The following is a 15,998-nucleotide window of genomic DNA, read 5'->3' on the forward strand; positions in this document are numbered from 1 at the left end:
ACTTTTAAGTAAATAAAATTCATTTAAATTCATAAATAAAAAAAATAATTTAAAATTGAAGAGGTTATCTATGTCCAATAATTATTTTAAAAGAAATTAATAAAAAATAAATCACAATTATAAACTACAAAATTAACATAATTCTATGAAAAAGTTTACAAAAGTCTACAAAAATCTTGAAAAAAAAGTCTATAAGAGTCTATGAAATTTGTTTTACAATTCTATGAGATTCCATAAAAGTCAATAAAAATCTATCAACTCCACAAAAGTCCATCATTTAAAAAAAGTCATTAAAAATCTTTGAAAGTATATAATGAATACACCCCCTAAACTTAAATTAATTCTAATTGTTCCAGTGAAATCTTATTTATAATTATAAATATACCAATATTATAAAACTTTATTGATGATTTTATTTTTATTTTTCTAACATAACTTTTCTTTTTTAAATCTCATCCTAATTTTATATCTATGTTTAAATAGTTTATTATTTCTAATAATAAATATGAAAACAAAATCATTAACTGTAGATAGGATTTGCATAATCAATAGTCAGTCCCTCTCTTAGTTAAATCCTTTTTTAAATAGCAACTACCATATATTTAAATCTTAATTAAAGGGTAAGAAAAATGTGTGTATATCTATATTTATTATTAATTAAAATTATATATATCAGTGGTTATGATTTGTAAGCCATCTCCTTTGTCATTTTCAACAATTTGTTTGTTTTTTTTATAAAATTTTAAATATAAAATATTTGACTCTTTTGAAATCAAAATTATTTTCCATCATTCTACATTATTAAACTACAATAAAGTAACGAGATAATAAAAGTTTTACATTTCATTAAACTTGTGCTTAAGTAAATACAATTAGGTGGGCGAAATCATTCGATCACCAACATAAGAATTATTCTTTGAAATAATGAAATTGATATTGATGGATAAAATTTATAATAATTATTATTTTGACGAGAACATGTAACATATGTAAGCTCGACTATTTGATACGCACCGAGTAAATTCTCGTGCTGACATAATAATATGCAGACCACGTTAGTCAGATAAATCAAATTGTACAAGTTCTATACAACATGCTCACCAGATATGGTTTTGGTTAGCACAATCGAACATATTATCATTGATCAAATATTTATGTATTGTATCAACTCGAATATACAAGATATTATTTGTTTATCATGATTAGATATGTGGGTGTATGTGGTATAAATTAAAAAAAAAAAAAAAAGTCCCATATGGTAAGTCGGTCCTTCGTTCTTATCTTTACTTGTGCAGCATACCACCTTCCTTTGTGAACAATATGTCCATAATAATTTTCAAAGATTTCAAACTATGATTGCAGCCCTTTTTCCTTCTATTCAATGGAATTTATATGTGACATATACGCTAAATGAAGTGAATTACATTGAATTCTGCGGAACACATACGATAAATATTTCACCAGCCCTCTTGGAAAGCGTCGAAAAATTCTTACTTTCATTGCACATTAAACTGTTTTCCGTTCTTTTCATCCAAGTTGATCCAATATTTTTGGGTTTTTTTTGGGTCTGTTTTTCATTATGTTGTCAAGATCTTACTTCAATCTTTTGAACCTGGATGACTATTCCAGTGATCGGACTCGTATCCCGAGAGTTATATCGGTACCCGGGATCATCTCAGATTTTGAAGATGGAGAAAATGGTATGGGTGATGGCTCAGAAATGTCTGACCTTGTTTCATCTGTGAATCAAGAAAGGAGGATAATTGTCTACAATCAGCTGCCATTGAAGTGTTTCAAGGATCCAGTTGAAGGCAAAAAATGGTGCTTTGATTGGGATGAAGATGCCCTAGTTTTGCAATTAAAAGATGGGTTTCCCCCTAATGTGGAGGTTGTGTTTGTTGGGTGTTTGGGAGTGGAGATTGATTCATCAGAACAAGAAGAGGTTGCACAATTCTTGTTTGACAAGTTCAAATGCGTGCCTACTTTTTTGTCAGTTGATCTGATTAATAAGTATTATCATGGTTTTTGCAAGCATTATTTGTGGCCTTTGTTTCACTATATGTTGCCTTTGACACCTAATCATGGGGTCAGATTTGACAAGGCTATGTGGCAGGGATATGTAACAGCAAACAAGATTTTTGCTGATAAAGTAATGGAGGTTATCAATCCAGATGAGGATTGTGTTTGGGTGCATGATTATCATCTCATGCTTCTGCCTACTTTCTTGAGGAAGAGGCATCATAGGGTGAAACTTGGATTCTTCCTTCATATCCCGTTTCCTTCTTCGGAAATTTTTCGGACTTTACCAGTTAGGGAGGAGATTTTGAGGGCCCTTTTGAATTGTGATCTTATTGGATTCCATACTTTTGATTATGCGAGACATTTCTTGTCATGTTGTAGCAGGATGCTTGGACTGGATTATCAATCCAAGAGGGGGTATATTGGATTGGATTATTATGGGAGAACTGTTAGCATTAAGATCCTTCCTGTTGGGATTCATATGGGGCAGATTAAATCTATCATGTCATTGCAAGAAACTGCGAAAAGGGTTAAGGAATTGAAGATAAAATATGGTGGGAAAATTGTGTTGTTAGGTGTGGATGATATGGACATGTTCAAAGGGATTAGTTTGAAGTTTATGGCGTTGGGATTGCTTTTGGATGAGAATCCTATATATCGGGGAAGTGTCATTTTGATTCAGATCATGAACCCACCGAGGAGTCAGGGAAAGGATATTCAAGAACTTCAAAGTGAGATCGATAAAGTTGCTGGTGAGATCAATAAAAAATACGGTAAACCGGGCTATCAGCCAATTGTTTGTTTGAATGGACCTATTTCTTTTCAAGAAAAAGTGGCATATTTTGCGATTTCTGAATGTGTTGTGGTTAATGCGGTTAGGGATGGAATGAATTTGGTACCATATAAGTACACAGTATCTAGGCAAGGTGGCCCTGAGTTAGATAAGGTTCTTGGGCTTGAGGATTCTGACGCACCAAGAAAAAGTGTCATTATTGTGTCCGAATTCATTGGATGTTCTCCATCCCTTAGCGGTGCGATTCGGGTTAATCCTTGGGACATCAACAGTGTGGCTGATGCTATGGTTTTGGGAATCACGATGACCGATTCTGAGAAAGAACTGCGCCATGAGAAACATTACAAGTATGTTGAATCTCACGATGTTGCATATTGGGCTAGAAGTTTCAATCAGGATCTTGAACGAGCTTGTTCCGATCATTACACAAAGAGGTGTTGGGGCATTGGATTCGGCTTGAATTCACGAGTTGTTGCTTTAGGTCCGAATTTTAGGAAGCTTTCAGTGGAGCATATCGTTTCTGCTTATAACAATACGAATAGCCGGATTATCCTTCTTGATTATGATGGAACCATGATGCCCCCAGATCGAGTCGACAAATCTCCAACCTCTGAAGTTATTTCAGTCTTGAATAGTTTGTGTAATGATCCCAAAAATGTCGTGTTTATCGTCAGTGGCAGAGGCACGGATTCACTTGGGAAGTGGTTCTCTCAATGTGAGAGACTCGGACTATCTGCTGAGCACGGTTACTTCACCAGGTATTGTCATCATCTTTTATTACACTTTCTTATTTTGGGTTAACTATTTTTACATTTTGGTAAATTCATTTTTTGGGTTTCCTGCTAGATGGATGAAAAATTCTGCATGGGAATCTTGCGGGTTAGCAGTCGAATTGGACTGGAAAAGAATTGCCTTGCCGGTGATGGAACATTACACAGAAGCAACCGATGGTTCATCTGTTGAGCAGAAGGAGAGTGCTTTAGTTTGGCATTATCAAGAAGCGGACCCTGACTTTGGCTCTTGGCAGGCGAAGGAACTTCTGGATCACTTAGAGAGTGTGCTTGCCAACGACCCCGTGGTCGTAAGCAGTGGCCAACAAATAGTTGAGGTGAAACCACAGGTACATAGGGCGATGTCTGACCGTTACATCTATATTTCGATTAATTTCTTGATCGGAAAACTAGTACATGTTACAGAAACACTTTACCTGGGTAATACAATAATTGTATTCATACTTTAATCTCATTTCTTCATTCATCTGTGTTTCAGGGCGTAAGCAAAGGTGTTGTGGTCAAGAATCTAATGGAAACCATGGCAAATAAAAGAAAGCCAGCCGATTTCGTATTGTGCATAGGTGATGACAGATCAGACGAGGACATGTTCGAGGCCATTGCAAGTTCGGTCACGGACCATTCTTTGCTGGATTCTGCAGAAGTTTTCGCTTGCACAGTTGGTCAAAAACCGAGCATGGCAAAATACTATCTTGATGATACGTTTGAAGTTATAAAACTGCTTCAAGGCCTATCTGCAAATCACTTACCAAAGTATCAAGAAAATGGGGTCTCATTCGAAGGGTCACCTTGAAATTGCTCGTTGATGTAAAGCATGCGAGTTTTTGAAGTGGGAATCGACTGGAAATGAAACCTGATATATCACAAGAGCTAGAAAGAAATGGTGCATCTATGTACAGAAGTGAAACATATAACTACACAGGTCATTTCATAATGAAATAGATAAGTAGACAACCCCACCATAGGACACTAATGTTAGATCTTTTGTTATAATTGCTTTGTTCTATCATACGAATAATATATAAGTTGATTCTTACATTTCCCATTGATCTTCTTTATGCAGTTCTTTTTGTTTTAATTTACTTGAGCAAGAGTATTTTGTTTTTTCCAACTTTTTTTTAACCAGGAAATATTTCATCGAAAACTACCCTATGGTATGCATGTAGACGTGCTCAAATGGTTGTTGCTATCGGTAAAATTCAATCGATATACGTGGAAGTGGATAGAAGTCTAAGCCATACGATAGGAAGATTTAATGAATTTCTTGACAAGTAAATCGAGTTTTTTTTCTTTCAGTATAACGACCAACATAAAATGTGATTAACCACCAAGTGACATTGACTTTTTTAAAGAGTGGCAAGACTTGAATTTGCAACATAAAGATCGTGACAAATACAATAAGATAATGATCTCTACTGTGAATCATCCTTTATACATATAGTTCAGAAACATCTAGAATTTCATCCGGTTTTGTGATTTGAAATGCTATTATCAAAAACATAAATCGTTTTATCTTGAAAGACAATTGTCGTGTTACATAAATATTGGGTGTTGAGTGAATTCGTAGAGATAAAGTTTAACTATAGTCTCGATTTAACACTCTTCTTTTTTTATTACAGAAACAATTTATTGGGTTGTTACGAGATACTTGAATACGAGCTAGAGAATTCGTTTGGCTTGGAAATTAAAGAAAAATGTGCTCGATTATCTATTGGGATTTTCAGGTTTGTGTACCCTCTACTACAATGTCAATCTTTGAGCTTTCAACGGTTTAGGCCAATGGTTGGGACGGACCAAATGTGTCGAAGATTTGGTAGTTTTGTGCAGCAAAAAAAATATTACAACTGTCGAAACATGAAGGACCACATTAATTACACCTTCTAATTTGAGGTACCAAGCAAAGTGCCGTTCTCTTATTAAAATGCTTGTTTTAATTGGCGCGTGTATCTTCTTGGACCGGTGGCGGATGTTGAAAAATCTTAGTAAAAAGAACCCCAATAGCTGACCATTCTGAATCTCAGCAAACTTCCCCGTGTCGGCATCACCACGAGGCTGGAAGTAAAATCTCTCCATTCAAGTCTTTTGAATTTTTATTCGGGTTTCTGCACATGCGAGCGTGCATCAAGAATTTTGTTAAGTTAATTCATGATCAAAGGGTCATTCTGTTTCATATGTGTGTGTGTGTGTATATATTTGTATCAGATTTCCATTTGAAGACAGAGATTAAGTTTGCATGCTTCATCAGAATGGAGACGAAGAACTAGAAGCTTGTGAGGTGTGTGACTCGTACTGTTTTTGGGGTTGATAAAATGATAAAGCAAGCATTTTTCGTAGATATTAAAGTTAAACTTAAAATAACAAAAAATAAGGTATATGTTTGTTTGATCACATATCCCGGAAGGGAGAAGCGACGTATATGTTTGTTTGTTTGATCACATATCCCGGAAGGGAGAAGCGATGTAAAATCATCTGAGCTTGTTGGTTCGTGTTTTAGACAATGGGATTGCTAATTTCTCTCTAAAATACTTTAGGTTCTATTCTGATAGTGTGAAGAAACAAAGAAGCTTTATGCCATGGCAAGAAGAGTCACCCACGGGCTACAAAATCTCACCCCCGCACTTCAATTCTAAAGCAATATCAAAGGTTATAGATATTCTAAAGTTTGATCATAGCCGGAATCTGCAAAAATTGACGACGGATTATAATTTGCAAATTGTTGTGACGAGCTTTCGTACTATTGCCGAATTTTTTTTATATGTTGCATATGGTGATTAAGTTTAGGACAGCGAGTTTTTGGTCGGGGTGAGCTTGTTATGGATCCCAAGTAAATTGCCCGGAGATATATTCAATCCGATTTCTTAATTCATCTTATCGCGACACTTCCTCTTCCTCATGTACTTTTTCTAGGACTAATGCTTTACCTTTCATGTTCGGTGAGTTTAGTTGCATTGTTCTTAAATGGCAGAAGAAGATGAACTCACGTTTCGCTTCATATTTTGGCTTTAAACATGACGCTATTCAGTAATAACTGGCATGATAAACCAGACTGTATGTTATATTCCCAGACTGCTATTACTGACGGCTGACCCTTGTTTTGTTCGTGCTGCTACCAGACTCTGTTATATTCCCATTAAGTGCTCAGATTATAAAAGCAACGGGAGTTGTCACCAAAACTGCTTGGGCCTGTGCAGCCTACAATTAACTACTATACATGCTGGTCAGCCATGTATCTAATGTCGGGGGAAATCTATATATCCACAAAATTTATTATGTCAGATCGTTAAGAATTCATCTCAAAACTAAAGTGTGTATCTGAAGTCATAATTCTTAATTCTTTATAACGAGTTTTGATATTTTAGATCTACGCGTTCTTCTTTTAGAGGATCATTTAGTTTTCTTTTCAGAACTATTTTCTATACTGGAGGTAGAGAATAGGAAACATGATAACACGCGAACTGTGGATCATGATGGTTATATAGATAATGTTTATCATTATCTTTTGATATTTTTGTTTTAGCCTATTATAAAAACAAAAATTATATTTTATTTTTACACATTAAAGGCGCACAACCTATCAGATATATTAATCTCATTAACCAAAACCTTCACCGATCGATCACTTTAAGTTTTAGACTTCACGTTGACAGACAACACACATCACATAATAATTCACATATAATCACATATAAATGAAATTGAACAATAGTTTACCACTTGGACTATATGTGTAAGCTTATAATTATGTTTTGTGAAAATAACCTCATGAGCTCAAAAATGTTGTCATCACCGAAATGTATCTATAACTAATCAAGTCCATCAATTACATCAATATAAGATCAAAGCAGTCTCCGCTACACATAAGGTAAATCAATCCATCAATGGTCACATATATGCTAACACAACTGAATGATATGGATTATGAAAGTAGATGTGTAGCATGAAAATTCAATGTAATGTGATCATAACATATCTATTTTCAAGTGGTCTTCCTTCTTAAACCTCTTTGAGATCAAATTTTAAACCATAATAAAATGCGACTTAACTTGAAATTTATTTATGCAGAAAATAAATTTACATAACTGTAAATGAAAATGTTTAGAACTGAAAAACATTTAAAATAACAAGTTCCCACTAAAACCCAATATCCTCAATTGACATAACATCCATACGAGCAATGTGCTCATGAAACTGTTTAGGTGGTAGTCCCTTAGTAAGCAGATCCGCAACCATAGAATTTGTAGCGATATGTTCAATACACAACTTGCCACTCTGGGTTCTTTCTTTTACAACCATAAACTTGATGTCGATATGTTTTGACTTCGTTGCTCCTGTTGGTATTGGAATACATGACTGCTGAATTCAGTATCTAGATTGGGATCGTTCCCGAGGTATTCTTGAATTATCATAGAAATGCTATATCGAGAACGTTCTCAAGTGATATGGGTAGCATGACTATAAACCAACATATACTCATGTGGCTAAGTGAGACAAATTTAGTCTCAAACAGTTTCCTCAGAATAATTTTGAGGAAAATGTAATGTAGAAGATTCTTAATGCATCTGCCATGGAGAGTCTGATGTATGCTCATGTTTATACACGTCTAAATATTGCGTGTGTTACATGAATGTTGGGAAGATATATAAGTAATCCATGAGTTGAACATTGAAAAACAGTTACAGAGTTTTACGGTACCTACAGAGAACAAAAGATTATATGCTCATATATCAGAGGTTGTATTAGCTTAAGGTCATTGGGTATACTGACTCCGATTTTGCTGGATCCTAAAATAGTATGAAATCTAAATCGGACTGGCATCTCTCCTCGAGGGAGGTGTCGTTTCCTGGAAGAGTACTAAACAGTCTTTTATAGCCTCTTTCACCATAGAAGCTGAGTTTGTAGCGTGTTATAAGGCATTCAATTATGGGATATGGCTGCAAAATTTTGCTACGTGACTAGTCACAATGATCTTTCGTCTCAAAATTCTTAGCTAGAAATTTTTCGGTGTCATGCAGCATCTCTATATCGTTGTTAGCGAGTAAGATGTCATCAACATATAAAATAAAAAATATGCTTACTCCCACTGAATTTATGATACATACAATCGTCGATCAAATTCATCTCAAAACCAAACGAGATGATCATCTGATGAAATTTAAAATACCATTGTCATGATGTCTGCTTGAGCTCATAGATGAATTTCTTGAGTTTGCAAACCATATTATTTGTATTTTTGGAAAAAAAATTTTATGGCTGCACCACATAATCGATTCCTCAATGTCACCATTGAGAACCACAATCTTTACATCAACATGATGTAACTCAAAATCGAAATGCGCCACCAAAAAATCATTATAATCCTTATATTTTCTTTCAGAGAAAGTCTCTTTAATAATTAATCTACTTTTTCTGTGTAAAGCCTTTAGCGACAAGGCGAGCCTATATCTTTCCACATTGCCTTTCAAATCTATCTTGGTTTTAAATATCCATGTGAAACCAATGTGTTTCGGACTCTTAGGAAATGAGACAAGATCTCATACGTCATTGTCCTTCATAGACTTTATCTCTTCATTCATGCGACATCTATCTACTTTTAAGAGTTAGAACTTTTCATAACTTGACGGAAGTTGATGTGATCATACTTATCATTCCAATGTTTTTGATGAAATACAACGTAATCATCTCGCATTGTATTTCTCTGTTCTCTAATGGATCTTCTTAATGACATATGTTCTGGATGTACTTAAGTTTGTTAATCTAGAATGAGACGATCTCCAATATTATCTTGTTGTATTGTCTTAGTCAAAGTGAGGAATACGATCATGATCAATGTCCAAGACACTTGTGAGAATATTTACATATTCCTCTTCAAATACAATATATCTAACTGTATCTTCCCTGGAAAACTCAACATGCTTAAAAAACCGATCATTTTCTGACTCAAAAACCGACTTACTTGTGGGATCATATAATATATGTATTTCATGGATCTTTCAGAGTATCCAATAAAATAACAACTGATACTTGTGAGATCATATAATATGTATTTCATGGATCTTTCAGAGTATCCAATAAAATAACAACTGATCGTCATTGAGTCTAATTTCTTTTTATTAGCTTATAAGGCCTTGCCTTAGCAGGACATTCCCAAATGTGCAAATGCTTGAACCTAGGATTTTGCATGTACAAAGTTCATAAGTGGTTTTACTCGCAACTTTAGTTGGAACCCTACTAAGGATATATGGTGCGGTCTTTGGTGTTTCTCCTAGAGTAATTCTTGTAAAGTAAAATGACTAATCATACTCTCCACTATGTCCTTATATTTCCTATTGCTTTTTTCAGCAACACCAATCATAGTGGACAAACTCGAGATAGTGTATTATGGGATGATACCACATTCCTCTAGGAATCTTGCAAAAGGTCGTGAACGTTGTTCACCTGAACCGTTATATCTATCATAGTATTCACCACCAAGATCAGATCTGACACTTTTAATCTTTAAGTCAAGTTGATTTTCAACTTCAACTTTATAATTTTTTAACATATTCAATGATTATGTCTTTTCATAAATGAGATAAATGAAATCATATCTTGAAACATCGTCTTTGAATGTTATAAAATACAATTGACCATTCAAAGAAGCCGAAGAGAATAATTCATAAATATTAGTATGTATAAGTTCTAAGACACCTAAACTCCTGTTGGCTTCTAGTAGATGCAGTGGCTGCTAAGATCAAGTCATGGCTCCTTCATTCTCTCGTATGTCGGGAAAATAGAATTGATTATATCGGTAGTTCAGGGTGTAGATTGTTTTTGGCTTTCTATTCTCCCCATCCTGACTAACATTATTTATGTGATGTGCAGGAAATTCGTGTAGCCAAGCAAGCATCCATCCATTTCTTGGAAGCAACTTTTTCGACCAGTTGAGGATGGTGGCATGGGTTTGAAGAATCTTAGATCTTGGAATGATAATTTGATTTGCAAAATACTGTGGAAAATTCATATGAAGAAAGATAGCATATGGTTTAGGTGAGTGAATCATATATACAATAGTTATGGCGATGTGTGGCATTGGGGTAGGCGAGGAGAAGACTCACCGTTAATTAAGCAGATTATGAGTATTAGAGATGTGAAGGTTCGTGAATTGGGCTCCGTTGATGCTGCCATATCGTGTCTAGATAGTTGGTTCAGTGGTAATACAGGGATGAAGAGTGCATGATTTTTTCGTTAGTGGGAAGATGGCCATGGAAACCTCTATTGATGAAATCGTTCGTTCTCCCAAAACACCGGTTTGCACTTTGGTTATTTGCACGTAACAAGTTCCTTACTCGTGATAGACTTTTTTTTCCCACAGATAAATATTGTGCGCTATGTAATGCCGAGCTCGAGTCATTTGCCCATTTTTTCTTCAGCTGCAGTGTCGCGGGGAGAATTTGGGAAGATGTCTGTGAGTGGCTGGGATTGAAGAAGATCATGGGATCGTTGATAGCAGTCCTTAAAGATTTTAGAGGTTTTATCGATGTAATTCAGTACTAAAAAAATTGAGATGTGTAGCGCTTGTAGCTACGATTTACAACGTTTGGAATGCGAGGAACAAGGCTATGTCTGAAAATGAGAAGTCGGGGGTGGAAGCAATAACCAAGAAGATCAAGATCTTAAACTTTTGTTGTACTTCTAGTGCCATAACTGTTGTAGAAGATTTGTAGTATGATATTCGGTTGGGGTATTTGTTATGAAACTTTTCCTGGGATGCCCAATGTAGTTGTACATGTACTATCTTTTATATTTATTAATGTAGCAAACTTCTTTTCGAGGTCCTTACGGAATTCCTTAGCCATAGCAATGTCGCTATACATTGTGCCCCTGAATGTTTCCGTAATGGTTTTCTTATTGATCATCATAGACATGTGATTTGAACTCTTTCACCTTTCAAACTCTATATTTTCATCAGAGGTACTCTTATCTGTAATGCAGCGAGGAGAGTCAACCCATATTGCAAGGTCAAAATCCATGACTCCGATAACTATTACTAAATTCTCTTGCCATGATTTAAAATTTAAGTCATTTAACATAAGAATAAAATTAATGTTGGAATTAATATTCGCGTGATCAAATCTGAACAGAGAACAGAAAACCACAATATACATGCTCAATCAAAATATCCAAATAAAATAATCAATAAATTCAAATAACATAATCTCCATAACATGATACAAGCACTCCATTAATGTTTTTCTTTGGACAAAATATCAACTTGTAAGTGATATAATAGCACAACAGTCAAACACTGATAGTTACTATCATGTCAAATAACAACATTTTTTGAGTTAATTTATTATTCACATGAAACCCAAACAACTATCACATTTTTATCATCTCAAGTACATATGTAATTATATATATATTGATAAAAACAAATATGTACAGAAAATCGAAATTTTCATACCCAATCTTTAAAATTTTAAAACAAAATCTCTTTACCGAAACCGAATTGTAACCACTTGCATAATTGTTTTCAACCAAAATCCTTTTTCAGTTTTTAAGCCATACTAAAAAAATTCAAAATGAATTTTCTTTTCCAAATCTGGAACAAATATCATGCATAAACTTTTAACAGAATCTCAATGATTCAACAAGAGTGACTGTGATACTACTTGTTGGGGGAAATCCATATAATAATTCAATTGAAAATCAAAATGGAAGCGTACTTTAAGTCATAATCCTTAATTCCTCAGGACTGGTCTTATCTTCGAGATTTATGCGTTTTTCCTTGAAAAAAATCATTTAGTTTCTCTCAGAACTATTTTCTATAATGAGGTAGAGAATAAAGAACGCGACAACGTGCGATCCGAGGACCTGACCGTTATATAGATAATGTCTATAATTATATTCTAATATTTATGTTTTAGCTCATCAAAAAAATAAAAATTATACTTTTGTATCTACACATTAACGACCCACAACCTATCAGATACATTAAAGTCATTAACCAAAATATTAACCAATTACTTTAAGTTTTGAGTTTCGCCGTAACAGACAACTCAACATATCACATAATAATTCATATATAAGCCTATACAACTGAAATTAACCCAACATATAACTCTCTCATTCTTTTTTTCTTCACAATGTTAATACATATCACTCTATTATGAAAAGACCTGGACTAATTTTATCTGTATAATATTATTTGGAGGTCATAGGTCTTGGGTGCGGCATGGTACATGCTGTCAGTTGATCGGTTTGTGTCTAGCTGGAAATCAATGTGTAGAAAAGAAACAGCCCTACAAAATGCTTGATCAAATACTTGAATTGCGACTGGGATGATAGCAGAGAGCGGAGTTTGTGGATTCTTGGCACTGATGTGTTTAGAAGTTGTGACCCTGATGAAGATATTAGTTTCGATTTTGAGATATTCGAAGACTTGGTCACAAAACGTGTTGCTTCTTCTAGTTTTCTTCAGAAATACTTCTATTGCTTGTTCTGGGGCTTACAAAACCTGATGTACATTTGTTTCTTAAAGAGAACGATGGAAATTCACTTCAATTTATGGTCTTCTACATCTCTAAGAGCTCGATGACAATGTGGCTATCTTCGTAACTCCTATGTTTCGCGATCCTAGTTCATTTGACAAGCACTTTTATCGGGGGAACCTCGTTTTCCATACTCATCGTCATCTTGGATCTTGCTTTGTTTGCACATCTTATAGGAATATGGAGGTCAGCTGTCAGATTTTTCCTTCTTATTCTCATTTATGATTTCTTTAACATGTTATTTTTTCTATGATCATTGGAGGGAGGTTAAGTTGGAAAAGTCTACTCTATTTTCTTAGATGCTAGATTGTTTGTTCCCAAATGGTTTGATTTACGTCCTTTCTTGTCTGCATGTAGACATACCTGCAGTCTTTAACAGTAAGGCTCAAGCAATGGAGACTGAAGCAAGGAGACACTGAATAATTGATGAGACACCGTCAACTTCCTGAAGATCTGAGAAGACATGTGAGGCGTTTTGATGAGTATAACCACTCGAAGTGTACACGAAGAAGCTATTTTGTGAGGTCTCCCAGCATATCTGAGCTGCGATATCCAACGTCACTTGTGCTTGGATCTCGTCAAACGCGTATATTTCTCCCTTCCCAACTTTCTTCTTTTTTTTTAATCACTATCTGAGTTGAAAAAACTCTGTTAACGAAGGCAGAGTCAACATATCCCTAGCTCAGCGTGAGCTGTATGAAGCACAGCCGGTGCGCTGGGTCAGCGTGCATTGCCCGGGGCAGAGTGTGCGACCCATAGTTGAATCTCTGTCCAAACATCCTAAAAGCGTACTAAATATTATGCACCAGTCTGATAACACAATAACGATGGCAAACCCATGAGCATACAAGTACAAGGGCATACAAATACGCTGGGCATACAAATACGCTGTCTCTAGCTAGATCAATAGGAAAAGGCAACACATCAGTCCAAAATGTGAGTTCCATGCATTAAAATCTGAATCTTCCTCAAAGTAGCATTCGAATCTGTCTTCCCCATCAAACAACTGTTTATTCCTCATGTTCCAGACGTGATAAATGGTCGCGGCAATGGCTGAAATACAAAAATTTGCAACTTTAGAGATGAGCCACGATAACAACTTCTGAAAGCTTGGAGCATTGCTTGTGCTGACCCCATTGTTTTCTTCAACTCCAACCAATCTCTCACCTTCTTCCATAATTCCTGTCTTATGACACAAGAAGAACAGATGTTGGAAAGATTCATTATTACACTTACAAAGGCCACATGACTAGTCAATTACATAGGGTTGGCGATCCTTAGTGAGGAATTTTTCATCGAACAACCAAAAAGCCAACCTATGTTTTGGGATGATGCCCGGTTTCCAGATTAGTGGTTTCTGCGGCCATATCGGATTAGGAGAGAACCAATGATACATTTTGTTCAACTTATCATTGTTACCATCAAACCAATCTCTCAGATGTGCCACCACATTGTCTTCTGATTCCATCCTATTTCTCGTTTCATCGCGAATCATGACAAGTATTTTAAGTCATAAGGAATCCACTCTTTTCGGTATCCCACCCCAGAAATCCGCAAAGTAGAAATGATTAACCCACTTTATCCACAAGGAGTCCTTTTTTTAATGAATATTCCATAACACTTTTGATAACAGTGATTTATTCCAAGCCTTAATATCTCTGAGACCCAATCTAACCCCTTCAATAGGTCTACATATTTTGTCCAGGAGACAGATGGGTGCTTGACGACCAGTAAAAACTCGTGTAACCCGTATATCTTCTATATAACCCCTTCTGGAGTTGGTAAGATCTATAGCCAATAGCACTCTACACCTCGAAGAACCAATCTAATCAACTCTAATCTTCCCGCATAAGACAGTGAGTTTCTAGCACAAGCAATGATTTCCGCCGAGATTTTATCAATTAAAGGACTATAATCAGGTATCTTCAACTCAATTACTCTCAAACCAGGTGATTTCTGTGGAGAACAGTTACTTGCTTGGGCTCTAGTCCCAAAATCATCGGCGAACTTGCTGACTTCAACAAGGACAGTTTGAGCCCTTGTAAAAGTTGAGATTTTTGCGTTAAGTGCCAAAGATCTCAAGTTTGTTGCCAACCACTATAGAAGACTACACAACAAGAAACTGCAGCACACATTCAGGTTCTATTCCCACCATTGGACGACGTCGGCTGCGTGTTTCATACAAGCAGCCCCGCGAAGGTATAACCGAAGAAAGATTGGTCAAAATCTCAGCAGAATCAAGTCATTTGCATTAGATTTACTGGCAAAAGTTCACACAGAAGGGATAGATCACGAGTTTCACATAATCAAATGTAAAGTCAAAGCTCGGGTGGACAATACCAACTTCAAGATTAGCGGAGACCACAAGAAGGGGAGTTCAGAGGATTGAAGATGTGAATCTTGCCTGATTTTCAGCCGAGCCTGATGATTAGTTCCCTCCAATCTATCTATAATATCTATATTATTTTATTTTTATTTTGCCTATAAAAATATGGAATAAATAGTGGTGGTATACCGTATCATGCTGAAAACCACATATCATATATCTTACCGAAATTTATGATATATTTTTAGTACGTATAACTAGAATACTGCTTATACCGAAATTTTGCGGTATACCGATATTTCGATATAGTAATATATACTTTTTTATACCGAGAAAATCATATATATTTTTAATTTATTACTTTATTATTTATCAATATTATATATTTTTTAATCTATATATACTATTTCAGTATATACCGAAATTTTCAAATTCAGACGATTACTGTATCGAAAATTTCGGTATCCTTGCTATATCATATCCAAATCTTCGGTATGCCGAAAATTTAGATAAATTTAATATTTTTCCGGAAATTTCGG

At 35.2% G+C, this 15,998-nt stretch overlaps 1 protein-coding gene and 1 pseudogene across 1 annotated transcript; both read left to right on the top strand.

Moving 5' to 3' along the window:
* The first annotated feature begins 1,256 nt into the window (after positions 1-1,256).
* Positions 1,257-4,649, top strand: LOC142528838 (putative alpha,alpha-trehalose-phosphate synthase [UDP-forming] 11). Its single transcript, XM_075634056.1, has 3 exons — positions 1,257-3,570; positions 3,659-3,932; positions 4,082-4,649. Exons 1-3 carry the CDS (start codon positions 1,580-1,582, stop codon positions 4,394-4,396), a joined length of 2,580 nt encoding a protein of 859 aa, XP_075490171.1. The 5' UTR covers positions 1,257-1,579; the 3' UTR covers positions 4,397-4,649.
* LOC142528460 (uncharacterized) lies at positions 4,450-15,698 on the top strand (annotated as a pseudogene).
* The last annotated feature ends 300 nt before the right edge of the window (positions 15,699-15,998 follow it).

The sequence above is a fragment of the Primulina tabacum genome, chromosome 16, assembly GCF_025594145.1.
Source record: "Primulina tabacum isolate GXHZ01 chromosome 16, ASM2559414v2, whole genome shotgun sequence".
Taxonomy (NCBI): Eukaryota; Viridiplantae; Streptophyta; class Magnoliopsida; order Lamiales; family Gesneriaceae; genus Primulina; species Primulina tabacum.

Coding starts and splice junctions, on each gene's coding strand:
- LOC142528838 (XM_075634056.1), top strand. CDS start 1,580: ATGTTGTCAAGATCTTACTTCAATCTTTTGAACCTGGATGACTATTCC. Junction 3,571..3,658: donor GAGCACGGTTACTTCACCAG/GTATTGTCATCA, acceptor GTTTCCTGCTAG/ATGGATGAAAAATTCTGCAT. Junction 3,933..4,081: donor TAGTTGAGGTGAAACCACAG/GTACATAGGGCG, acceptor TCTGTGTTTCAG/GGCGTAAGCAAAGGTGTTGT.